At 43.8% G+C, this 27760-nt stretch overlaps 1 protein-coding gene across 2 annotated transcripts; it reads right to left on the bottom strand.

Annotated features, from left to right (window-relative positions):
* Nucleotides 1-525: 525 nt before the first annotated feature.
* HECA (hdc homolog, cell cycle regulator) lies at nucleotides 526-27760 on the bottom strand. Of its 2 annotated transcripts, XR_013928576.1 has the most exons (5): nucleotides 27135-27760; nucleotides 10967-12007; nucleotides 7710-7864; nucleotides 3894-4993; nucleotides 526-763 (listed from the first exon to the last, which is right to left on the bottom strand). XR_013928576.1 is itself a non-coding variant. In XM_080390074.1 (4 exons), exons 1-4 carry the CDS (start codon nucleotides 27364-27366, stop codon nucleotides 4829-4831), a joined length of 1593 nt encoding a protein of 530 aa, XP_080246200.1. In that variant the 5' UTR covers nucleotides 27367-27760; the 3' UTR covers nucleotides 526-4828. The 2 variants fall into 2 exon arrangements, 1 of the variants encoding a protein (XP_080246200.1); XM_080390074.1 differs by having other exon boundaries at nucleotides 526-4993.

Below are 27760 nucleotides of genomic sequence, written 5' to 3' on the forward strand. Positions count from 1 at the left end.
TTGAGGCTCCCTCCCTTGCAACGGGGTTTCAGAGATAAAGTGTTCAGTCATAACATGGGAAACCTTTTTGTCTAGTGCTACCAACATTGCATTCTTCCCTGCAGAAGCCCTTCTGGTATTTCTCAGGCACCAGAGGGCACAGTTCCATCAACAGACTCAACCAGAAGCAAGGATTCAGCACTCCATCCTCCCGTTCATCCCCACTGGCAACGGCCGGCGCAGGACACGGGCATTCCCAAAACTGCTCCTGCAGGACATGCTACGCTACAGAAGGAGCATTTCCAATGTCAACAAAGTGAAGAGGACTTCTGTTTTGCAAGGGGATGTGTTGCACCCTCACACATCCTTTTAATACAGCAGTCTTCAAAATGACTACATCAAAGCTTCACTTCAATTGACACTGAAAATCTGTTTACACTCTGCCCTTTCACAGTTAAGGTGACTAAAGTAAGTCTCTCTATAAAGAGCAGATGTAAGAAAGCAGTCAAGAGAAGAAGGGGGGAAAGAAGAACCCACACCATTAGCTGTCTGGTATTTATTACTTTTTAATACAGAGAAGTCACAACAAAATATTCTCTACCAACACACGCAAATGATATCATAACCAATTATAATTTCATCAACATTCATTTGCTATGTACATATTCTTCCATCTGCAAAAGTGCAATCCAAGAATGTCTCAACAAGAAACTTTTATGGACAAGTATATTTTTGAGGGGTTTTCTCACCAGTGACCTTAACAACAACATTTGTCCTCAGTTACCTGGTACAGCAAAATAAAGAGTAAATGGAGGGTGGGGGGGTGGGGTGGAGAAAAAAGAAAAAAAAAAAAAGAGAGAAACTGGGTTAGATGCCTCCCTTGTAGGAATATTCCCTATTTTTGCAGCTAAATTAATTATGAATACTCTGCTCACTACTGGAGAAGTTAATGCAAATAGACTATAGGATAGTCTATGGGCTGGCTACAGAACACTGTAGTTGTAATAACTCCGCAGCATTAGGCAGAACAAGAATCTCAGGCTGTTCACCTTGGTAAATGTCAAATTACACATCAGCATGTAAAAGATGTCCATTGTATTAGTTATGGTTATCAAAATTTACTTTTAAACATCCTACTGATGGATGAATTCATTTTTACACATCCAAAATATGAAGAGTCTAAATACAAGCCTCTCCTATGGAAAGGAGTTAACTACTGGAAAGAAAAGCATTTGCACATGCAACTCCTATTACCATCACAAGGAGTATCGTGCACTTAAGGACAGTAAAATGAACCTCTAAATCCAGAGGATTGTATTCTCATTTACAAAACATATTTCAGGCACAATTTAATCTGACCACAGGCCAGATTAGAACACACAGAATCAGAAAACTGAAAGGTAATGAAGAATAAACTTTAGCCAAGCAAGTAAAGCAAGCAGCTCCCTAGCTAGGGAAATCATTTCCCCTTTGATACGTTTCAAAGCTCATGACTACTTCCAATGCATGATTGATCGTCAAGACAGAAAGAAAAGTAACTGCGGTCTAGTTTAACCTCTGAAGTAGCCATTAGGTCCCAAAGAAGTCACCTCTGCCCTTCTACTTACGCAAAGCCCAGCTGAAACTCTCCTGGCCAAAGGGTGAGCCTGACTGCTTGACAGGGATCTGATGCATGGTACAGAAAATACCACATTTTGCAGTAACCCAAGACCAGTTTTCAGTACCAGCAAGAAGCAGGGAAAGCATTCTCTACAAATTAGGGACAATTTACTTTGGAGTGAAAGTTCACAGGAATCTTTCTGTAGCCCAGCTGGTTTCCATCAAGGATCATTTTTACAGTGCTACAAGTGCTGCTAGTCTCCAGTTGAGAGATGTGTTTTGCAAGAAAATAGGCATCTCCTCAAGCAATACATAAGACTCACTTAACAGCAGAACTAGAAAGAAAAGCTGATGGAGAACTGAATTGTTTTCTTGGATATATTTGTACGTAACTCCTTGTCACTGTTAAGACTGTAAATAAGCTTCCCCCTTCCCATTTTCTCAGTCTGCTACATTCTTGGTTTTGACTTGAATATACTGTACCACCTTTCATAAACTTGTGTTTTTAAAGTTGGCCAAATTCCTTTTCTCCATGTCTACTCATTCTTGATTGTCATACATACATGTCTGGAGAGGCATCTAAGTACTTAGAGAACAGAAGTATAAATTAAGCTACTCTAAGGAAAGCAAATGAACAAGTCTTTAGAAGGACTCCAGATCCCACTTCTCGCCTCCCATGTGCGCTGTACGGTGAGTGACAGCTCCCCTCGCCAACTGCATGATAGGCAGGTACACAGCACCACGTAGCTTATGTGGGAATTAACACCCTAGACTCAGGGCATGAGTGACGGCCACTCAAGTCCAAACACTACAGTAACAGATGTATCCTTTAATTTTTCTCATTGTAGGACCTTTGTCTTTGCTGTGTGATTTCCAGCTGCTGGAACAGCCTAGCCGTTGTCTGTCTGGTCTGGTTCTCACGGTACTGCCAAGCAATGTAACTCCAAACCTTGTTAGCCACCCTAACTCCATCAAGTTACTCAACACATCATCAAAACTGAAGGGCTCATCCTCCCTAAGGAGTTAATTCAAATTATAATTTGATTTTTCTCCGTAAGGGAAGCCTACACTGCACAGCTAACCAGGTTTTATCTGCTAGACACCTTCCTCCAGCTCAGGCAGGCCTAGGGCGGCGCCTGCTCCTATGGGCAATGGTTACAGTGCTGGTCCCCCTGCAACTGGGCTTCGTGTAACTTGGTTTGTGGTAGCCATGCCAGGACAGTGTTAGAAGTCTCTCAAAGTCCTTCCCATAACACTCCCTGAAAAGGAAACAGGCTTTATCAAAACTGTCACAAACAGGGAACAACTGCACAAAACCCCAAGGATGTACTCCAGACCCAAAACCAAGCCCAGGTGCGACGACAGAAGGAGGGGAGCATCAGTGATAAAAGCTACACCACAGCCTGCTGACACCGTTGTTCGGACCAGCAGCAGATCACCAGTGTAACTGTATGAGACAGATAGTCCAGATGTGAAAACCATTAACGTGAGCTGCCTGGCCTCTAAGGACATTACCACTCCAGTCAGCAAGTCACCTGTGCCACAGAAGCCCTCTGTGCAGCTTGAGTATTACTCAAAGTGTGGCTAATGCTAAAAGTAGCTAATTCTGCAGTGAAGACAGTCAGGAAATAAAATTGTGAACTTGGCATTTTTATGGACAAAGAAATATGGATATTCAGTTCCAGTTCTATGTGCACATTAATTTCTTATTCATACTCATAATTCTCAGTCCAGCATATGAAACAGTTTTTTGGCTTCTGACTTTTTGTTTTCTTTCCCAGGGTGGCAGAGTATCAGGACCATTTTCAAGATCATGATTTCAACAGATAAACTTGTAAAAGATTCTAATTTTGAAAAACAAAAAAACTTCAGAAGAAACAAATACCTCATACACAGAAACAAAACCCACATCTGTTGAGTGGACAAACACTCCATAAATAAATTATGGAGAAAAGCAAAAAACCAAACCTCCCCTAAATCTCAACTGGCTTGAGAAACTAAGCAAAAGATTAATGATCTATTTTAAAATTTTTATTTAAGAAAGGGAGAACTGGGAACCAAGAATCAACAACTGCAGGGTCCACAGGGCCAAGCCCTCTGATACAAATTCACTGCCTAATGCATAGTCTATTATGTACAGCACAGAGGCATGTAGAAAGTAAATATGCTAAAAGTTTGCTTTCTTAAGTGTCTTTAGACTTTAAAAAACTTCTTTAAATTAAAGTTTTTAGATCCTGGGCTTAATGCAATTTTGAAAGACAAAGGTGCAGCAATTAATTGTTTTAAAAAGTGATGCCATGTTTCGTACTCAGTACCTCTCAGCTCTTACAGGTCTGATGGTCCAGATCCCTCTTTGTGGTCCTCCCTCCACACCAGTCACACCAGTCCGCAGTAGGCAGCAAAGCCTCAGCCCCACCAGACACATACAAACACATCCCCATTCAGCTCAGCCTGTTCCTTCTGCAAAATGTCTGTGAAGAAAATACCTTTAAATAAAGCATTTTAAGATCTCCGGCTTGTTTTGGTATGAACAGATGACCCGGCTGGGTGCACAACAGCCCCGGTGGAAGCAGCACTATCGCCGTACGGTCCGTCAGTGAGCGCAATGCACAGCAAACACACACGGCAGGAAGACGCTATGCCAAAAAAACCCTCACTCATTTCAAGACTGCATTTTCTGGCATACATTTACATTCACTTGTCACGATACCTTAGTTTACCCCGCCTCGGGAAATCTGAAAGCAAGGCTGCTGAGGTGACTGGTGCGTGGGGCCAGCTCCTGTGCCCGTGGGAACTGATGCAAAAGGCTGAATGGATTAAACAGTAACAGGACAGTTTCTTTCCAAGGGTTCCCATTTCCACCATGCTGGAGGGACAACAACCCTACACAATTACCCATTTTCCAATTGGACATATTCCTCTGTCCTGTATGTCTCCCCACCTTTCTTATAAACTGCATTACAATTATACAAAAAATAAAACCGAATCATTTTTAGCTGAACCTTACCCCACACTCGGGATATATTCAAAGGCCATTAAATTGGCTCGCCTCCAACCTTCACAGAGAACTTGTCAGGAGGATTCTGTTTTTAACAACGTGTATATATACATATTAATATGTACACAGACAAAGAAGCTGCTCTTTCAGTTAGAAAAGAAATTAAATTTCATCACAGAATGAATCCTATAAAAAGATATGTATTAAAGTTGAAATACCCATAAAATAGCTATTACTAAAGCAAAGCTTTCGTCAATAAGCCTCCAAAACTTTAAATGAAGAAAATGGCTTCACGAAGTGGTAGTCTAGATTTCCACAGTGAGGACACTGCTGGACGTTGCTGTATTCAGAGAAATACTGCATGCCAATCCGTACATCTATTACTGGTTTCCCACAGTGCTTACAGTTCAGTCGAGCCTGTAAAAAACACAGAAACAAACAAAAACACCCTTTTGAAATAACCAAACTCGCCTCTGCAAAAGCTGGTGCCACATTGCAGCCCCCTGCCCTGCCCTCCCAGCAGGAGAAGGGGTAAGCCAGGGAACTGGCAGTGATGGGATCTGCTGGTGAGGACATTCCTCACCTGGGCTGGTAACTCGCAGGCATACACGATGTTTTTCCCATGAAATACCACCACCAAGTTCTGAAGAGTAGGTTGCCTCCCACTCTGACTGACAGGAGGCAGAGGATTTCAGAGTTTATATACGCAATTTATTGTTTTGTGTTGCTTAATCACTGAACCGATTCCTCAATCCCCAGCACAAGGAGTGCCGTCTCAGAAAATCATTAGTGAAGCCCCAAAGTGAAGCGAGAAATTCTACATTTTCGCCATGCAATTCAACCATTTAGGTTGATCTTTGAACATGATCTGTCTATGAAATATATCAGCGTTTTAATCTTTTCGCTTAACAAACGTATAAATCGATCTACTTTGTCAGCATGGCATGGTATTGCATCAGTTTAATTGCCTATTTAAACATTTATAATACATATCAGGTTATACAAACCGAACACCACTTCAAGCACACAAACTATTCTAAAAAACCCAACTGACAAAGGACCAGCACCAACTGGGTGGATATAAGAAATAATTAAAGGTAAAGTGTAAGAACAGACAGAGCTATTAATGTTCAGCAGCAACAAAAAACAGTAAGTCTTCAGAAAAAATCTAGCTGAGCAACCCAGCCCGTTGGATTTTAAGAAAGCAACTGGTGGTGTGAAAGCTCAGTAGGGCGTTTGAAATACTCAGGAGAAGTAGAAGGGATTTGAGATCATAAAGGAGTTTAAGAGCAAAGGTGGCAAATGAGCAGCGAGTGTGTGACCTGTACCACAGCTTAACCTCACTGACCAATATGTTAATGAAAGCCTCAGCTCTTCACTGAAAAGAACAGTTATTTTCTTTGCCAAGCTGGATTAAAGGAATTTTCCTGGGACAGGGATGGCAAAAATTTATTGAAGTACTGTTACTGTTGAGACGACTCAAAAAGAAACAAACCACCAGCTCCACAGGCATCTTCTCTGCTTGAAAAGTAGAATTTCTAAGTAGTAACAGCCTAGTAGGGTTTGGATTTGTATGATTTTCTTAACCAAAGTGGCGTTTCCCCCTTGCCACTGTCCAGCACATCAGCTAGATGCTAGTAATCTGACAGTGGCTGCAGTTCATTATCCTACATGCACATTTGTGATGGATTATTAAATATTTTGAAATTAAGTATGAAATTATTCAAAATAAAATTAGCAAGGCAATTTAGAGTTAAATTACATACCATATTTAAATGTCATTCCTCTGTATGCACAGAATCATCTGTAACAATCATGGTGAAACAATAATGCGTATTATCTGGCAATCACAGTCACTGGCAGCTAATGATTTCATACTCAGTTCTATTACTTACCATGTACTGTCACACTGTCCATTAATCATATAATTAAGGATCTTGTATAATGAGACCTTAATTCTTGTCTTGTACGTTCTACGGAAGCAATTCAAATTTAAATTTGCTGGCTTTTACAGAGCTAGCAAGTCAGCATCAGTGTTTTATCTTTAAAAGTCCCCATTTTTTAGAAAAAAATACAATCTCAAGAGGCTCTAAATTTGGAGGTAATATCTCTGTCTTTAGTCGTAATTGTTACCAACGTCACTTTAACCATCAGCAGCAATACCACTTGTCTTTTGAGCAACATATTTTGGTTTAATACGTTTAATTTAAAATAAAATGGCATTTCACATATTGACAAAACTGTATTTTAGATTGCTCTTAAGCATGCACATTACCATGAACTGATCACACTTTGAATGAGTGCATCTCTGTGATGCTCACATCCTAACCCAGTAACAACAAATGCGTGTCCGAAGGCAACAGCCCGCTCCTGAGCATCCCAAGCAGACCACTGAGCCATTCCCAGATGAATGCTTTTTCCATGGCTGTCTAACCCCATCTGCACAACTAAAGTACTCTGCCCATCACACAGACAATTCTCTTGGATGCTGATGATCCTGCTGCATCAGGCACATGTCTGCTCTGGAGTAACCCCAGGCCTTGGATACATCTCACCCAATGTAAAGCTCAGGTGAACATTTAATGAAAACTATGCTGCTTCAGGCTGTGGTGGAGTACCATCACCAGAGCCAGTCACAGCAAAGATTAAGGAGAGCTGGGTAATCTCCAAGCACAAAGACACTTTAGCCCTTTCTGTTCCCTTGGCTTTTTTTGCTTCAATTATCTCACAACAAAACACAATTCAAGCACTAAAAGAAACTTGAATACATGAAACATCTGCTCAAAATGTGCAGTTATTATTAAAATACTACTGGAATTATATCTGATGTCAAACATACTTGCTATAGTGACCATCAGATTTAATCGGGAATGCATTTAAAGGGGCTTTATTTTAAAACATAGGTATTAACCACTGATCATTGCACTGGCTTTTGTCTAGCAATAGGCCACTCTGCCTCATAAGTTAAGACAAAGGGACAGGGAATCAGTCAGCTTTCTTGTATTGCGCTCATAGGTACAGGCTGGAAAAGAAAGATGGAAGAAGGGCAGGGAAAAGAGATACTCAAAGCTTGGCTTTATGTATCATCAGTTGGAATTTCACCTTATGAGTCTTATTTACATATGGTACTAACCTGACAACAGGGAGATGCTGCCAGAATATCGTAGGTATACATAGTTCCCAGCTGATGCCAGCTTCCATCCCATCGGGACTTGCACTTAATGCAGATAATTTTGTGAACCCCTTCTAAGCAGTCTACACAAACAGCATAGAGGTGCATAAGCCTTCCTGTGGACAGGAAAGACATTTCTTAAGGAGACTAGAACAGAAGATTAAAACAGACATTTCCTGCAATGCGTTATCTGCCCTTTAGTGATACAAATCACACCTTATAATTATTTTTGTTTGTTTTTTAAAAAGCTGAGTGATAAAGTAAAAAAATATTTCCCTACAGGAAATACACAAGGCTTGACTGAAGCAATTTTCCATGGATGCAAAACTTAGGAATTAGTCATCATCCTGCCCACTCTCCCTTCCTTGATTTGCTGGTAGACTTTAGCAAATTATTTTGTAAAAGGAGATGCTGAAGCTCCATGAAGAGATGCCAGGTTAACCTGTATGAACAGCTGCAGTGTTTCCAAAACCAAGATTGTGCCCTAGCTTCATCCCCACCTGACAGAAGAAGTGGAGAAGTGTTGAAGTTTATTAGCAATCCGGGTACAGATTCATTTAACAACTTGCCAAAATCTTCCAGCAAAGAGGGAACTAAAACCTAATATTCCTCATGGAAACAAGCAACAGGCAGAAGAGCAATTTTCTTTCATGTACTTTTTCCTGACAGTTTGTTAACAGTATGTTTAAAAACATTATATATGACACATACTCGGACTTTAACATGCCATTCAGAACTACAAATCTATCAAGCTCTATCACGACCTTAGGCTCTGTATGCACAAGGACTTTCAAAACCTGAATTATATTGACTTCCATAAAAATAAGTGGCTCAGACTTGAAAATGAAGTATTTTCTTCACATAAATGTGACTAAACTCAACAATGCAAAATCCAAGATGCAAATTTCACACAAAATGAAAAGCCCTACACAAATTACAAAGATCTGGCATCTAGATTGTGCCCCATTTGTAGTGAGCGAATTGATTTGTAGTTTGTCAGCTATTAGAAGTGGGCTGACACAGAGTACTAATACTGTAATATACCATACTTTTCACTGCTATGTAAGACAAAGTTAAGCAGTAGTGCAGTTACGGACCAGCTACAAAACAGGACTGCATATAATATGTGTTTATTTTGGATTTCAATTTGTGCTCTTTAGCGTCGAAGTACTGAAACATCACAACCTGTAATTTAATCAACACACACATCTCGTGACTCTTCTAGATGAAAGTGAATAAAATATTAACTATTCATGATTAGTCCATACCGGACACTTTCAAAATCAACAGTTGGGGGTTTAACTTGTTTTGGTTTTTAAGCAAACTGTTTTAGAAAAATGAGATTCTTCTTAAAATATATATACAAAATATTTTTGCTAGTATGAGCTGGTAAAGATTAAGTTATTCCACATTGGCATGTCTGACCCTAGAAAATGTGATGAGACTAAAGTGCAAAAACAATAAACTCTGTTCCTAAAGGGAACACTCAAGATTGGAGACGTTCAAATAAGTCCACACACGGAAGTTTTGTGTTGTGCACAAAGATAAAATAATTTTCCCCATCTAAAGTTCTGCACTGTTCCCACACATTAAAATACTGCACTCTCCTACTGCTTAATTTTCAGGATCCTTGTTATACAGGAAACGAGGCATCTGGTATCTTAAAACATGCCTGAAATAAAAGAAGTAATTTTCTGTTCTGAAGAGAAAATAACACCTTGGAACAGCATCGTGTAAGCTTAATTTCATTTGAAAGAGTACTTCTGATAATAAACCATTTTACCCAGGACAAGGAGGTAAAAAAATTAACAATTAATTATTCATGGCATCTTGTCTGAGCAAGTTTTTCAGATGTATCATCCAATGGGTAAGGAACACTTAATTGAAAAAAAAATAAAATCACAGTTTCATTCTTAGTGGCAAATGTTAACAAGTGATGAGTTTCACTATTACTAAACCAGCTATTAGTACCGATAAAATCACAAGCACACTGTGCCTCCCCACCAAAGCCAATAAGCGCTGTTCTCCCACATAGGTATATTCTGTTTATCCTGGAGCTTTTTTCACTTGTGTATTTGCCTATCACTTTTTCTGCTTAAAGTACATTAGGCAAGACAGAAACAATAATGTTAGCATGAATACAGTTTGGTGACTTAGTGCCATGATTTAAGGAAAAGAAAAAAAATAAATACAAAGTTTGTTGAGCAAAGGAATGTTACATAACACATATTATGACCATGCATGGGATATAACAAATTTTATTGAAGGAGGTAAACTTAAATGTCAAAATACCTCTTGTTAATGCCTTCCCAACACACTTTTCAACATAGAATTATATGTTTTTGAACACCAAATTAGAAATACTTTCTCAGACTTCCATCAGCCACGCTGGCTGCCAGCAGGCTGCAGGACAGGCATGTTTTGCTGTGCATCACTCTGATCACTCAGTTTGGGGCACAGCTTTCAGAAAGAGCTCATCCTAGCCCACATCCATTTGTTTCTCTAGGAGGAGAAAAGCAATATACACCTTGGTCTGAACTCAGCTCAGAGCTGGGTCATGATCAGGATGCAGTCCAAACAGGTGGGAGTTTGAAAATAAGTCTAAAACCCTTGCTACACCACTGCTACTTCAATCTACCGTACTAAAAGCTTACTTTTACTACATCCAACCTCTCAGGCTGGTGTTAACATAGGCCAGACTACAGCCCCTTCTGTATAAAAATAAATAAATAAATAGTTTGCTGTGAACAAAACTGATATTCTCTAGTCTGAAAGCAGATGAGAGGCACCTCACCTCACCTGTGGTACAAACATAACTTTCACCCATGCTGCAGTACAGCATGCTTAAATTTAAAAGGTTATTTAAAAGATTGATGCATATCTTGGAATAAAGCTCACAACAGATCAATCAGCACACGCACACTGCAGAACAGATTGGCTGGAAAACCTTGCCATGGTCTACCTAGAAACCAGATGAGAAATCTCTTAGCTGTAAACCCAAACACAAGGCATGGATCTTCCTATATGGCATTTGCTTTTTGTAATTCCTTGTAAGTGTTTCAATCTGCTCCACATGATCAATTTGGACGTGACTTCAAGCTTTACAGAACTGCTTAAAAATGCAGAATTAGGATGAAAATCTATAATGGGAGGGACAGGGCACAGAAGGCAGTTCCATCATTTAATGAAACCTAGCATGACTGACAGACAACCTGTACCTTGAAGGTGACAGGGAACATCATATTCAATCTCATCGTGTCTCGATGGGCTAAGGAACAGGGTCCCGTCCACCAGCGGAAACTGTTCAAACACTGGCAGCGCCCTATGGCATAGCGCACAGTTTACAACGTTCCTGTGGCTGGCACTAAGAGCAGCAAGGATGAACTTCCGAAGGTCCTCCCCTTGGCCCACCTGGGCATCGTCTTCCATCCGCACGTGGAAAGTATTCAATTTATGCCTGGGGATGTGAGTAAGCAGCTCAGATAGATCAAGCCTTCTCAAAAACTGCACAGGGGCATCGAAGTGTCCTGATCTATGTGCTTGCAAGCCAGCTGCCCCATAATCAAAATGCGCGTTCCTGAACATGCCTCCACTAGCCATGTTCTTCTTATGGGGCTCCAGGTGAATGGCGTTCTTCAAAAACTCTCCTAAGTATCGTGAGGAACGAGGGCCGCTGAAATGTGTGGGGGCAAGAATAGAGTAGCCAGTGGGTGGAGACTGGCCAGGAGAGACACAAGGTGAACGCACGGTGTAGCTGCCACCCATGACACCCTTCTCCTGGGAGTTCTGCCTGTCCATTGAGTGCCTTCGCTGGAGGTCATTACTCAAGCCTTTCTGCGGCTTGTTGGCCAGCCTGCCTTTTTTGGCCTCCTCTGCTGACTCTGCCATTGACCTTCCCATACTCTTCTCCAACACTGATTTTTTCTTCTTATCATCCTGCATCCGCTTCACCTGGTACCAGTCAGTGTCCTTCTTCAAATGACCCTGCCCACACCGACAGGAGCAAAAGCGAAAAGCCAGGTCATATCCCTTCTTTGTCCACATGTTTTGGCGACACTGCTTTTCGTTCCAGCTCCTGGCTCTGCCAATGCAATTGAACTGGACAAGAATGCTGCTTTCCCACTCATAGAAGCACTGAAGGTGCATCCAAGTGCTGTATGGACAATGCTCGTTGTTGCATATAACCTTCTGGTAGTCATCCTTCTCCAGGTCCACTGGCCTTCCAAAGCTACAGATCAGTGGAGTAGCACAAGGGGCTTCTGTGGAAGATAAAACGGATACATTAATAACTTAATGGCCCGCTAATTGCAATACTTCTTTAAATACTGTGCCAAATAGGCAGGTAAGCTATTACTCATGATCCGTATTATCGAAGGGCCCACAAGCACTAGAACTCTGGGTCAAGGCAAAAAGCAGTCTTTGCCAAAAAAAGTTAAGTACATGAAAGGAGATACGGAAATGAAAGAATAAAGAAACAAAATGACATTACAGTTTGTTTAATATTCAAAGTCAAAGCACCTCAGAAGCATCAGCCCTCCTCAAGGGTTTGCGGATACTGTTGCAAGGCCTTAAGAAGTAAGGAGAAAGCTTTGTGGATGCTTCTGGAGGGCTGCTTTGAAGCCTGAGGGGCAACATGGGGGGAATACACAGAGATGTTTGTTTGAAAAATAAGTAGGCTACAGAGCCTGGCTTTGCAATCACAGAGAGAGGCAGGAGTCGATCTTTTCTTTGGGACTGAGCAAGACACAACAGCTAGGGAGAAAAGAAGGAAGCAGAGGCCTTTGAAAAGCAAGACAAACAGCTTATGTTCCTATTACAGAAAGAAGGGCTGTCATTACATTGCTGAGGCAAACGTAGACTATACCACCATCACCGACCTCCTGGATAGCTAAATTTCACAAACCAGTTTTGCAACACAGGTTAAAAAAACCGAACGCCACATGGTCTTTTTATCAGCAAAGTAGCAGCCTTTGCTATATCCTTGAGCAAAGAACAGTTTATTTCAATTCTCTCCCTGAAACATCAACTTCTACACAAAAATGCTCTACAAAAAGTATTCTGCATTCATGGACCAATATCACCTCCCTCACCAAAGTACCACAGAGCACATACGACTCATGTTTCTGGCTGCTCAGTTGCAGCTGGGAGGCACAGAAAGGACAGGAAATTTTCAGCTGCAGTTTCTATTGGATCTTAAAGAGTTTCTAATCATGAAGTTTTTAGATGCTTACTCAAGTATTACAAATATTTCTCCTCTGTATTTCTGACTTCCTACTTCCTCCACTTCACCAAAAAACACTGCTCCAACAGGGCTGGCAGGCTGCCTTTTAACCTCTGCGCTGCTGTATCCAAATACTAGCAGGCTTCTTCAGGGTCCTCCATGGTCAAGTCCTGTCTCATTCCACATGAAACAGAGCAAATGGTCCCCTGCAGTTCCCCAGTCTCAGCCAGGGGTCCAGGACTTGCAAAAGAAGTACACCAAGCCTTGTGGAGAGAGACTGCCATGATCCAGGGTTGGGTTTTTTTTTTCTTAGAACTTCAAATTTCTATCTTATAAGCACAGAAAAAAACACCACTCGATTGCATTGCTTTTAATCCCATTCTTGTCGCTACTAGCACAAATAATACAACATCATTTGCGGTGGGACGATAGGTCTAACACTGCTACATTTACTTTTACTCAAGACTCTCAGTAACAGGCACACTACCTACCACCACCTGTCCTACAGCAGTAATAGACCAGATGCTTTACAACAACAGACCTTTGCCATGCTAGTGGTTTTGCCTCTTCCCAACAAGTTTTTGTTAAAAGGCTATAAACAAACCACTGGACAAAACCTTCAAGGTTATCTTCAGTAAATTCAAGATTACGGTAGCTCTTAAGACTTACTCATCCAGAAGAGCCGGGCACAAAGAGCATGAGAAGATTTTCCTGAGCCATTCTCTGGAAAATGCCACAACCTTCACCTCATTTCTCTGCCTCCGTTTCTATGCCAGAAGCAGCACAGTTGCAAGGAGAATTTTCTGCAATACCTTTCCTTCAGGGACTGGCCTACAAATGGCAAGCAAAGCACATTCCCAAAAACTTTCTCTTAAATCAAACAAAAGCCTATTTCATTTCAAAATATGGACTTGTTCAGTCATTAAAAGCAAATTACCAAATTGGGGAGAACAGAGGTAAGAGAAGCTTTCCCTAGAGACTCTTTGGAGAGCTCCTTCTATACATGTGACACCTATATTCTTACTAGTTGTCTCCGAAAAGTCTCTGAAAAGCCCACTAAGAACATGCAGGTTTTGAGATGTCTTTGAGAAGCATTAATTTCACTGGCTACCGATGACTAATTTCTCTCCACGTTTTTCACTGTGTATTATTGAGCATAACATTGCTGGCCAAGAGCAAAAAACTTACCTGCTCTGAAACAAAATCTGTCAGTTTACCAGTTCAGAGAGTTCCCCCACCCATTCTCCCAGATTTCAATTCCAGTCACACTATGCCACACCAAGCATCTCTACAAAGTTTTTTTTTATTGTCAATTATTCTTTCATCATATTTAGGGTCTGAAAGTATAGTCTGCAATTATAGCATCCTTATACAATTTATCTCAGAGAAGTCAGTTAAACTGAAACCATTAAAGCCAAACCATCAAAAGTCAGATGTGCAGCAAGATACCAGAGGTACCGATACAAACAGTTCTCACTTACGCATTTCCTTTATTCATCTATTTTGGTACATATTCCTTTCCACCACTGCCAGGAGGCAGGAAGAAAGAACATGCCAAAAATCCACTTATGCTCCCCCTGTGTTTCAGAGTGTAAATGTTCTAGCAGTCACAGGTATAATTATAGCTGACAGCCGAGAAAGTTGCTATACAGACAAGTCTAGAGATCTCCACTTTAGAACAAAGACTCTACACTTGTTCCTCCACACTGGCATAGTTAACCAACTGAGTAAGAAAAGTGTTTCCTTGATTAACCTTTGAACATGTTTTTTGGTTTGGATGCAAAAAAATCTGATCTCTAGCCCCCTGAGAAGTTTACAGCCTCTTAATTATGTGGACAAAAAATGAAATTGATAAATAAGTGGCTGAAATACAGAAAAAAATACCACAGCCTGTGTACTCCACAGAGCTTGTCTACAATTGATACTGATCATGTATTGGGTGTCTCAAGGCTTTTGTAAAGGTGACTTGCCATAGATTTTCCCCCTTTTTCCTGGTTAGTCAATGGAAGGACTAGGGAATGGGATCTTCTCCAGCCTCTCCTCAAGAACTTATAGATATTAGATTACCTGGGAAGCATCCCACACAGTGTAACTATGAGCAAGAAAAAGCTTCAAGTTTTGGACAGAGACACCTTTTTCAGCACTCAAATTAACTACGTGACTACAAACTTTTCAGACATTCCCTCATCTGATCTTCTACCTACTCAGTGCGAATTGGCTGGTCACACAATCACCGTAGCAAAAGCAGGTCTAGGGCAGCTGGAAGAAAGCAGCAGAGTGAACAAGAGCCTTCCCCCATGCAAGGCTCCACTGAATCGTTGAATGGTGTCACTGGGATTGTTTTGGAAAACATCATTGCTAAGAGGAGAAGCTGGTCCCTACTCATCTGACATTTCACTACTGTCATTGTAGTAGCACAGGGAATACTCTAGAAAACCCACAGGTGTCTCTGCTACGTGGCCATGCCCACAGAAAGGTTAATCCCATGCCAGTCAAAACATCAGCTTTCAATGACACAGGTTTGTTATCAGCGAAGTCTGCTGATGTGGAGAAGGCCTTGATAAAAACGCTGCAGTATTTCCACAACAGAAACTGAAGAGCCCATCAAGGCTAATGCAAGTTGTCTCACTAGAAACTTCTGCCGCTTCTGTAGTGTTGTTGTACTTTAACCCCAGCCGGCAGCAAAGCACCACGCAGCCATCCGCCACCCCCACTCGGGGTGGGCAGGAGAATCAGGAAAAGGTTTACAACTCATAGGTTGAGATAAAAACAATTTAACAATTGAAATAAAACATAAAATCGTAATAATAACAACAACAACTGTAATAAGGAGGAGAGAGGAATAGAACCCAAAAGGAAAAAACACCAGGTAATGCACAACACAACTGCTCACCACCTGCTGACTGATGCCCAGCCAGTCCCTGAGCAGCCATCGGTAGGCCCCAGCCAACTCCTCCCCAATTACATATGGAACATGATGTCCCATGGTATGGAATATCCCTTTGGCTAGTTCGGGCCAGCTCTCCTGGCTGTGTCCTGCCCCATTTCTTGTGTCACTCCAGCCCTCTCACTGGCAAGGGCCGAGAAACTGAAAAGTCCTTGGCTTGGCATAAAGATTACCCAGCAACAACTGAAATCATCAGTGTGTTATCAACACTATCCTCATACTAAATCCAAAACAGCACTGTACCAGCTACTGAAAACTAACTCTATCCCAGCCAAAACCAGGTCAAGTATCCTTGTATTTAACACAGCAGAAAACTCCAATACCTGAAAAGCACACAAAAACCTCAAGCCAACATTTGATTCTGCCCAGTATTTCAAATTCCAGCAGGTCTATCCGTACAAGATAGACTGTGCAGGACTGAACATCCCTTGCAGACTTCTCTCCATTCCTGTCTCCTGCCAAACATAATCATGCCACATGTTCCTACATAAAGAATAAATAAGAAATGGAAAACAAAGCTATTTTTTGTGCAACTTGCCCAGGTCACAGCAACATATATGCCTTAAGAGCAAAAGAGACAGCATTCAGATCACTTAGTATGGGAGCCACATTAGCAAATGTGAAGAGCTCTTCCCATCAATTCAGACCCTTGGAAGTGCTCTGGGTTATTTAATCATCATTTTACAAATGAGACAAAACACTTATTACAGAATTACAAAACTTTAAAAATTTTTGTTATCAAGCCCTTCTATTTCCCATTAATTAGAAATGCATTTTGAGATTATTCTTCACAAATTCAGAGCTAGAATCATCACCTTAATGTCTTCATGGTAACAGTACAATGATTACTGTCAAGAAAGACAATAAAGGGGAGTAAATAGAAATTCACATGGCTAAAGTACCCATCCACACCTGCAGCCCCAAGCTGGTTTGTCACCTAAATATAATATCCTTCCAAGTAGCTAATAGCACGATGGATTTCTGGTTTCCACAGCCATGAAACTGAACTTCAGGAAAAATGAAAGATTACCAGGTATCACAGCAGCATACATGCTCCCAGCAGAGCCTTCTAAAAGAATGCCTAAATGACCCTCTATTTTACCTCTCAGTTTCAAGATAGTTTTCACAGCCTAAGAGAACAAAACCAGGCAGCATGCAGTTTTCTGTGGCAGAACAGCTTCAACATTTAGACCAAGTGCACGGCTGTAACAGACAAGCTGCCAGGTTGCAACTACAATTGCACACTGCTTCTTTCAAAAAGTTATGTTTCCACAGAAAGAATAAATGTCTTCTCATATTCCACTGTAGCGATTTTGATCAGCAATTCTGAAAAAAGTGGCAAGGGGTAGCACATGTCCTCTAAAACAGAAATAACATACAACATTCCCAACAAATGTTCATTTAAGCAAAGATAGCTCATGGTTTAAACAAGATTACGTTTTATGTCTGATGGACTACCATAACCATTCTTTCAAAAACAAGACCATGACAGAAGACTGCAAGGAAGCTGGTTTGGGTGTGCAGCTTTTTCTCAGTTTTTCCATTCAGGTTTACAAACATCAATAAAAGCCAGGAATATAAACAGACAGCTGAGAAGAATCTCCTTCAACAAAAAAAACAGTTTCTACCTTTCAATAAAAAAGAAAGAGGGTCTATGAAGACTGCCCTTCCCGTTTCATGACCCAGATGAAAGCAGCAGAACAACAGCTGCCTGAGGAACTTCCCTCTGGTGAAGTAAATGGAGGAGAATGTTGTTTACTTCTGTTTACACACCCATCATAAAACCAAAGATGCACCCAGCAAGCCAAATGCAATGACTCCATGGCTTCAGTTTCATGACTTCTCTCATTTGTTCCAAGTCCTCAATGCAGATGCCTAAAGCAAAATTTGCTCTTCCCCTGCCACATTCCCACATTATCCATTGTGTTAAGCACCAGTTTTTCAGTCAGTGGACAGAAACAGATAATTATTTCCTGTACTCATCAGCGTAGGTTTCAGCTTGCCACACAGACTTGCAAACACTGGTAAAGCTCAAGGGAGGTGTTAAACATGTGAGGCTGGGGGCAGAGGAGAGAGAAGCATGGCAGCTGTTGGAAAAGGCAGCTCTACTGTCATCTTAAAACAACCGCAGGCGACAGTAGGTTGCTATGGATGCGGAAAAAGAAATTATCAAAGAAAAGGTAAGGGTTTGGCACTGCATTGGCTGCAAGACACTTACTGTGGCTTGATTTTGGTCTACTGTTACTCTAGCATCTCATAATCTATGCCAAGGACATTTCCTAGTGCATTGCCTAGGCCAGAAAGGTACCTGTGGGACACATACTTTGCAAATTAAGCACTTTAACTTCTACCATGACTTTGCCATGAACAGTGCTCTCTTCACAACGCTACACAGCTCGGAATTGTTCACTCTGCCAGCTTGAACCAGAGCTGAGTCATTTCTGTGGAAGGCTACTCCCTACCAACCATCTGCATGAATCTTCTGAATTTCCTCTGCCATCAGCGTAGCTTTATTTTAATTGAAGTCATACAGTATTATTGTGCTAATACTGTAATGCAGCTGTAGAAAATAAACCACCGCAACAACAACAAAACAGACTGAACAGAAAACTTGTATTAATTGTCCAATGTGTTTGCTTTGGTGAACCTTGGAATACAATCTAATATTCGAAAGATTGCCAAGACATGACAAAATGGTATTGCCATATGCATAACTGGTTAAACAGTACAAATAATACAGCAATACAGAAATGATCAGCCACCTTCCTCAGAGCCTGAATGCAGCAAGAATGCAATGGGAAAAAAATGTTTCACTAGTGGATCCAAAAGGCAGGCTTGGATCTCCAGCGCAGCAACAACAAGCAACAGCCGACAAAAGAGTATGAGAAGACTTTCAAAACAGCTCCACTCATGACTTATATTGATAACACTCACTTGACAATGACGGATGTCTCTCCAAAACTCCTTAAGCAATCTTTGCAGACTGATCAAGATGAAAGTTTCCAGCCGTTCTTCAGAAGGGAGGGGAAAAAACAAGACAGCAACTAGACCAGTAAGCCACCTAAAACAGAGGCTTTCTTCTGCGTCATGAGACTCCCTTTTACATTCTTGGAAAGGGAAGCCAATGCTGGCAGTCCATCTTCAGTGAGCAATAGACAGAGCTCAGGCTGGTAGGTCACCCAGTGCAGACCCACCTGAATCACCCTCTGAGAGCCACTGACTCCAGACAATGCCTCATCGCAATGGAAGCCTAGCTGATAGATTTCCACATGTAAGCACCTACCTACTGACACTTAGATACTGATCTGGAGCTCAATCCCACCCCAGGACCAAGTAGCTGCAGTCAATATTTACGCTTAGAAGGGACTTGAGAACAAAGCCGTAAGCAGCCCAGCTCTCCTTGGCATGCTAACCCCGTGCACAAGACGTCACTATTAGGTGAGCAGTCAGATGAAGTCATCACCTTCCTCTAGAAAAGATTTCAGGTAATTTGGAGCTGCTAAACCTGAGTTCACCTGGGAATTCAGATGATGGGACTCCTGGAGGGCTCAGTAGGTGCTAGAACCATCTCCATGCACTCCACTTTGGCTGACTTCACGCTTGGCCTCCAAGGGAGTCTCTTCACAAAAAAAACACCAGAAGACCAGAAAGGCCTAGTAACTACACAGCAGTGGGAATGTGCCAGGGAAATCGTGAAAGCTTAACTCACACCTGCCACATTACCACCTTCTAACTTACAGCACAGTCAGAGCTCATGCCTGTTTATGAAACCAGCAATTAGCATGTGATACAGTCAGTTACCTGTGGCTCTTATTCAACCACCCACTCCCAGCTCAGCCATCACCTTACCAAAGTCAGTCAGAAAGTCAAAAGTAAAACAGCACAAACTAAGAAGGACAGGAGCCTGCATGCGCACAAGTTTTGTGGTTTGCTTACACAGCCATCTGTGCTCCAGGCTGGACCACCTGCCTACGCCGCTGAAACCCATCATGAGAATTCACACGGTCCTGCAGAAGTCACTATAATCTGTACAGTTATTTAGCCAGCTTCTTTTCATTTAATACCTGCCATCCAAACACAGAGAACAACTCAATCACCAGCTCTGGCTTTCGGTTAGGATGTACAGACCCTCTCTGCATAGGAGAAATCTTGTCCTGGCTTGTGCTGCGATACCCTCAACCCAGCTGAAAATGTCACCAGTTCACCATACAAAGGAGAACAGGCCTGAGCCCCACCTGTATCAGCATGAAGACAACTAATGCCAATGCACTTCTGATACTCCCGTGTGAATTCTGAGTTGGCTTAACCAGGTCAGGCAGTAACTGGTCCTCCAAGCCACAAGCAATCACGCCAGGGCGAGTCCTTGCACTCCTCAGCACAGGGTGGATTTTTCTGGTGACCTCTACCACGGTGATGTAGAAATTAGTGACTATCTCAATACCGGTGGGCATTAACATGTTTTGAACGCTGGCTGTTGCTTTGTCTGCACATGAGTCATCCTCACAGAAAAGCATTTCCACGATTAAATTCTCTCCCTGTAGCTTTCCAATAGCTTTTAATACCCTGAAATGTTACAGAAAAGTAACCGTGGTGCCTCAAGAAACAGACGTCCTGACAACTAAAGCAGACTCTAATGTCCCTGCCCCCAAGTTTTCAGCAGCAAGTTCCAACTCCTGCTGGGAATAAAGAGGTAACTGTGGCAAGCAGTAGATGCCCTAATACCCGGCACAGATGTAAACACCGCAGGCTGGACTTGACCAGATGAAGAGCCAGCTAGCCACCAGATCCAGTCCAAAAGCACAAGAAGGGAAGAGAAAAAGGAGAAAAGGTTGAACCAAGTGGTATCAGCACCTCTTTTAGTTTGGAGTCTAGGGATGTTTGTGTCATTGGTCTATCCTTCCCAAGTTTCAATATGACAGACAGTATTTTTATTTCCTCTGCTAAAGGCTAAAGATGCTGGTAGAAGCTCAGTGGGAAATGAGAGATGCAGTCACCCTAGCTGCAGTACCCAACATCTCTGCAAGATAGCAGCTCCTGACTGTGGAGCTGTCTGTTCAAATAGACATCTCCCTCACGATGCTGTGCTGGCTCCCAGCCCTGCCCGTGTGCCATCTCTGGCATCTGTGCAGTACACAGAGACCTCAGCGTACACTGCTCCCAGAATGGGTATCGGTAGCCCAGAAGCAGCGATGGGGAGTGCCAGGCACAGTCGATAGCCAGGCTCTGACTGAAGCCATCTCCTCTCCCAGCAGGCATTCAAGACATGAACAGCAGCAATATCCCTCTCAAGCCCTGGAAGGAGAACAGATAGACTCTGCCATTGCAGGACAGACAGAGAAAAGAGATAAAGTGAATGCGTTCAAGATAAATGTCACTAAAGTCTACAGGGAAATTCCAGCGCTCCACTCAAAATCCCACAAGCTTTCAAAACGGAATTACCCACTCCAGTGACTAGATTACTCCTTCAAGAGGCCTCTTTGAAACGATCAGAATTTCTATCAAAACTATTTAAAGAAAGCCCATGCCCTACTAATGCTGTTGTAATTTAGACACCTTGAAGATTAGCTGGAGCATATTTTACCCTGAGCTGGATGCAAGTTCTACCACTGTTTTTTCGCTCACATATGCTGCAGGAAGAAAAGCAGAGAAGGATGCACATCTGCCAGTCAACACGGTACTTCAACATCAAAGGATGTCTCAATATGCAAGGCTGAAGAAAACTTACAAGTATCTCCAAAGACTAGAAATCATCCTGTCACTACTTGTTAGATCACTGGGCAGAAGGTACAGGATGAGTACAGACAAAATAAAGCAACCAGTTCAAAAACTGTATTTCCTCATATGAAACCTAACAAACATCAAGACTAGCCCTTACTCATGCAAGTGCCTCACTTGAGCAAATGACTAACCACATGACCACAGAATGCCGTCAGGGCACTGATAACATTTTGATAGCAAGTAACTGTTAAAAAAATATTAAATGGGTGTGTAGTTGCTTGCATGAAAGGATAGTATTTATAGTATTGAATAATACTATAGACATTACACCATTTGCAAAGATTTGCAGAACATGAATTGCATTTGCTACAAAAGCATGGAATTAGATAGTTTTAAAAATCGTCAAACTAACACGAAAGTCCTTTCAAACCCTATTCGCATTGACAGAGACAGTGAAATTTGCATTCAATTGATTTCCGCAGTTAGAAGAACTCAATGGAATTATGAAGCAAAATGATTTTCCTTTAGAAAATTAATAGGTATTAAATTTTGTAGTCACTGTAACAGAATAGAAACTTAATTTTCCAGGTGGTCTCACTGGTATCAATGGGACTCCCTCAAGCTAAGTAAAAAGAAGGTGCCAATACTCAACATCACTAGAGTGCCAGACTGGAACTGGATGTTACATGCAGCAGGAAACATTTGACAGCAATTATTAATCCTTGCTTAAATACCACAGCAATTCATGCTCTAAAAATACATTTTTAAATTAAATATTGCACTGACGATTTTTCTGGCCCTCTTTAACTATCCCACCTCCAGAGTATAATCATTTTTTTTTTCCAAATCTTAATTGCTGGCCAGTCACAGCTTTCAATACATTAGTCACTGTTGATTTTCTTCTTCATACATTGGTCCTACATTAGCATTTTTATTTGAAAGTAAATCACTCTTACATATTTGTGAAACCCAGGTGAAGAGTGGGCAAAAGCACAGCTGGCCATTTTAAATCCTGGTAACTACAGACAAGTTCAGAAGCTGCCACATGCGGTGGGCACTGCTCGCACAACCCCTCGGCTGCTATGGCAGGAACTCCACCCCTGGAAAACCATGCTTCAGTGTGGTTTATCAAAAGAATGTTTATCAATATGGTGATAGGTGCTTTATATATATAAATATATGTATTATATAAATATAAACCTACAGCAACCACCTCCACCAGCTCCCCCACAGCTATTTTACTCCTGAAGGACTCTCATGCCCATAGATCCTGTACAAATCTGATCTCTGACAACTCACCGACTCACCAGCTCTGCCACTTTTGCAGTTTATGCACTCACGTATGCCCAAGGGGAAGAAGTATGGTCTTAAAACAACCGGTCAATACACTGTAAGACAGTAATTTAGAGACAGCTATGCTGTATTTTTCTTACTCTAATTTATCTGGCTATAATGAACCCCATGTTAAAGGGGAAAACCACAGATAAGGAGAGCCAGCTTCTCCTTTTCTCTCATCTTAACACCAACACTGGAGAGATGAGAGTGACAACAACAAAGGGATGAAGCAGCAAGATGCTAAGATACTGACCATCAAGGGGAGGAAGAGGACTTCAGTCTACTGGACAATGAGACCAAGAATGGAAACAAGGCAAAGAAAATGGATGGAAGAAAGAATTTTAGGGTAAGAAGCAACTATATGTGCAGACCAGAGTGAGAAGTTTCTAGGATGAAGGGATAAAACAGCTGGAGCTGACAGTGTAAAAGTGCCTAGGCTCAGCGAGGCAGAAACAGAGAAGGAATTTGCCACTCAGAGCCCTGAGATCTGAAGTAAACCCTGTGGATTTTCCTCTTCCACTGCTCAGGGCAAAGTATTCACAAAATGCCTTGTCCCCTCACACTCCTCACAGATGAAGGTAACCAACCACTGCCATTGGGAATGCTGGTGATCAGTAAGTGCAGAATCCCATGGAGCTGCTGGTATAATTTTACATGATGACAGCTCAGATTATGCAGTTTGGTTCAGAAAAGTAACGCAGCAAATTAGCTGGAAAACTGAAAAATTATTAGGAATATCATTCAACCACTCTGAAGACAGGGAATCTTAAGAAATGAGGCTTGCTGTGACACTGCATTTCAGTTTCCCTGTGCACTGCAATACCGTTAAATTAGTCCACCCACCCCACCCCACCCCATGATGTGTGCCTCATTCAATGCAGAAAATGGATGCACTTTAGTCAGGAAAGACTAATTTATCATGTATAGAATTCCTGCTTGGTCTGATGGGAGAGACAGGAAAGGAAGGCACAGCTACAGAACGTGAATCCTCCTTGTGGGCATCATCCCAATACCTGCTGAAAAGTTACAGTGCACGACAGAAACACCATCACATCTGGTCAGTGGTTACGCTCTCCACCCTAGGGGTCTAGAACCCTTCAATTGCAGTTTGAGCTCTGAACACGTAAGAATTAAACCACCACCAAAAAAAGCATAAACAGATGCCCTCTTGGGGCAGGGGAAAAATCACCCTACGTTTCTCAGTCATCATGCCAAAAACTGACTGACGCTTTGAGGGAAAATTGTGCAGGGATTGAAGGTAAATCTGTTGAAATGTAAAAGGGAACAACATCTTTCCACTGTAAAAGGGTGCTATAACGACAGCTCTGTATTACATGGCACTGCTAGTCAGAGCTGCACAGAGAAGCCCAGAGGAAATAAAAAATTCTGTTTCATTACACTGTGTGGATGGGGGGAAGAAACAATATGTGGACCACATAATGAACTGTGAAGACTTCAAAAAAAAAATATCTGAACCACCATCCCTTCCCTGAGTGAATCAGGGTCCTGATGGGACCGCGTAATTAGTGTCTCACACTGACATCATGATGCAAAGCCAAGGTTTGCACAGACAATCTTAAATTTGCAATTATTGTATCTGCTGCTTTCATCTCTCCATAATTCTGTCTTGTCACATTAATGAAAGAAACCAGGTTATGCCATTATGATCATCTACCACTTTTCCAGGGTAAAGATGGGACAGTAGGAGAGCAAGAACACCAGACACACACAAATTATTCTAGAACAGCATGTAGTGACAACACAGGAGAGGGGAGCGAGCCCAGGGATGAGGGACCCGCAGGACCAGTGGGCCTGGCCAGCACGAGTTGCAGCATGCAGCTAAGAGCTTCCCTGCACCCAGCACACTTAATCCGCAGCCCAGATAGTCTCCCATGAATAATCGAGAGTTGACTGTGTACAGCAGAACTCTATTAACCTCACAACTCACTGCAGCAGGCTGCGTCCTCCCTAAACTGCTTAGTGATCAAGTAACTGTAAGTGCATGGCCTCTTACAAATGCCTTGAGTCTACTAATGGGATACCTGCCTCCATGGCCCCGGCTGCACTACATAGCTTCATTTCAGATTCATCGGTTTTGAAGACTTGAGGGAATCCATTACCAACATCTAATCTTTTCCTTGCACATAAGAGCTGGATTCCCTGCTCAGCAGCACAACAGGAGCAGTTTCTCCTTTCATCTCCTGAACCAAAACTGTTGAAAGCTTTGGATTTATTGCTGAGAATACAATTTACGAAACTTCCAGCTCAGGACCATCTGATGGGCAGTAACCGATGTAAAATAAAGCTAGCCACCAGACCTACTCCTCTAGCCTTTATGATGATCTGAAATGAAAGACAGGACTAGAAGCAATGAACCTGTCAAGGCAAAGATCAGGTGTGCTGGCCCGGCGCTTAGAGCAGATGTGGAAGGCAATGCTGTACCTCTGTTGGGTGGGGTGGGGGGGATTTGACAAAAGAGTCAAGGGTGTTTCTGACCACTGAAGTCATTTGGAAGCAGGGAGAGAGACAATAAAGGAGCATCTCAGGTCAGCTCCCGGAAAGGCAGCCTCAACTTCCAAGGAAGCTGGCCAGCACTGAGGAAGGCTATGTACGGTACCCGGAACACACAGTCTTTGAGCTGAACACTGACAACCTGTCCAGCTAGCAAGCCGCACTGCTTCCAGTGCTCACTAGCATCACCTTCAGTGGCATCTGCACAAGGAACAACACTTCATTATTCCCATGCAAAACAGCCACACCAGAAATGCACCTCTGCTTTCACTTGGACTTGCGTGAAAAAATTCGGGAACGTTGTTTCTCCCCACCTCAAAAACTAAACAAAATCCAACAGAGTCACACACCAGGACACTGCCTGCAAAGTGGATGTCACATATCACTACACTGAAGTCATGATAAAAAGGCTCTAGAAATTCACTAACCCCTGCTAATCTTCCTTCTTCTTCCCCCTTGTTCAATCACTCAGAACAAATAGCCAAAAAAAAAAAAAAAAAAAAAAAAGAGGAAACCAACCCAAAAGGAAATTCTAAGCATTCTCCATGATTCTCTGGAGTAAGTAGTATTCTTATAAAAGCAGCCTGGCAAAGACCTTGTGAGCTGAAGTGACTCGTAATTAATGGCTAATATTGCTAAAGAAAGTTTCCATTAAATAATACATGGGAATCAGACATCTTGAAAACCAAAGTACAATTCTTGGAACTACCTTTGGCGAACAGCGGCCAGGCAAAACTACTGCCACAAAGTATAAAAGCAGTTGTAGCTGCCCTCCCACTTTTTCCAAAGCATGGAGAGTAAAAAGCTCCAGTCCAACTTGGGAGGGGAAAAGAAGTCAAGCGCAGGGACCCCGTGCCGCAGTTTGCAAATCCAGCAGCAGAGCCAAGACGTGGGGGTTCTCTGGCTTAGCAAAAGGTGTAATAAAATCCTAGCCAACCTCTAGATTTAGCCCGAAATATCATTTAGCAGCAAGACTATTTCCCAACAGGGAGAGCAGTGCAAGTTTCTGTAAGAAACACCTCACCAAAATCGCTCCGAACCAAAAGCCGACCGGCCAACCGAAGGCGGCATAAAATGGTTGATGGAAAGTGAGTACACCGCCCCGGCAAACCCAGCTGCTGTGAGACGCCAGATAACACGGACCGAGAAGTAAGACTCCATTTTTAATTGTGCCGAAATAAAGTCGGGGTTTTTCAACTAAGCACCGAAGGCGCCGGGACGCGGCCGCCGCCGGCGGGCGCTGCCCCCCGCCCCCCGCCGGGGATGCGCTCTGCCCCGCGGCCGCGCTCCCGCCCGGGCGGCGCCCCCCGCCTGCCCGCGGCCTCGGCGGCAGCACCGCCGCCGCGCAGGCCCGCGCCCTCCGGCGGGTCACCGGGCGGGGACACCCCGCAGAGCAGCCCCGCCGCGCATTTCGGGGGGACTCCGGCGCTGGTGGCGGCACCATCCGCGCAAGGCCCCGGGCGGCGCCCGCCCTCTACCCTCCTCCTCCTCCTCCCCCGGACCCGCCACCGCACCCGGGCACACGCCCGCGCACCCCCTCTCGCCGGGCGCTCCCCCGCCCCGCCGCGGCCCCCCGCGCCGCCCCCCCGCCCGCCGCTCGTCGCCTGCGCCACGGCGGGCCGCGGAAGGCGCTGGGGCCCGGGCCGCCGCTCACCGCTCTTGACGTCTCCGGGCGCCGCGCCGCCCGCGGCCGCCGCGCCGCCCGCTCCGCCGCCCGCCCCGCCGCCGCCGCCCGCCGCCGCCGCTCCGGCTCCGCCGCCCGCCGCGGCGCCGCCGCCCGCTGCCGCCGCGGCGCCGCCGCCCGCCGCCGCCCCGTTCTCCTGCTCGTCGCCGCTGCTGTTGGCGCGCTTGTTCTTTTTGCCCTTGCCGCCCTTCTGGTTCGGCATCGCGGGCCCGGCCGCCGCCGCGGCGGGGCGGGCGGCGGCGGCTGCGGAAGGCGCGGCCGCCGCTACCTCCGGCTCATGGCGGGGCCGCGGCGGCCGCGCTGCGCTGCGCCGCGCCCGCGGTGGGCGGTGGGGCCCGGGGGGCCGGGACGGGGAGGGCGAAAGGCGTGTCCCGCTCGGCCGGCCGCCGCCGCCCCGCTTCCTCCCGGAGCAGGCGCGGGCGCTGGCGGCAGCGGGAAGCGGAGCGCGTTGGGGGGGTCAAGGGCTGAGCCAGGCGGGGGAGCGGGAGGGGCTTATCGGGAGGGGGAAAGCCCCGCTCCCGGCGGCACGGGGGCGGGAGGGCGGCGGCGCCTCCCGGGAGGGGGCAGAGCGTGCCCCGCCGCCGGGAGCCGGAGCG

Source organism: Falco punctatus, assembly GCF_963210335.1.
Source record: "Falco punctatus genome assembly, chromosome: 5".
Classification (NCBI taxonomy): domain Eukaryota; kingdom Metazoa; phylum Chordata; class Aves; order Falconiformes; family Falconidae; genus Falco; species Falco punctatus.

What these genes read in the sequence shown, in the direction of transcription:
- HECA (XM_080390074.1), bottom strand. Translation starts at nt 27,366, where the DNA reads ATGCCGAACCAGAAGGGCGGCAAGGGCAAAAAGAACAAGCGCGCCAAC. An exon ending in GCCCGGAGACGTCAAGAGCG is followed by an intron (nt 12,008 to 27,134) that starts GTGAGCGGCGGC and finishes TATCTTCCACAG; the next exon opens with AAGCCCCTTGTGCTACTCCA. An exon ending in TGTTCCCTGTCACCTTCAAG is followed by an intron (nt 7,865 to 10,966) that starts GTACAGGTTGTC and finishes TCCTGTCCACAG; the next exon opens with GAAGGCTTATGCACCTCTAT.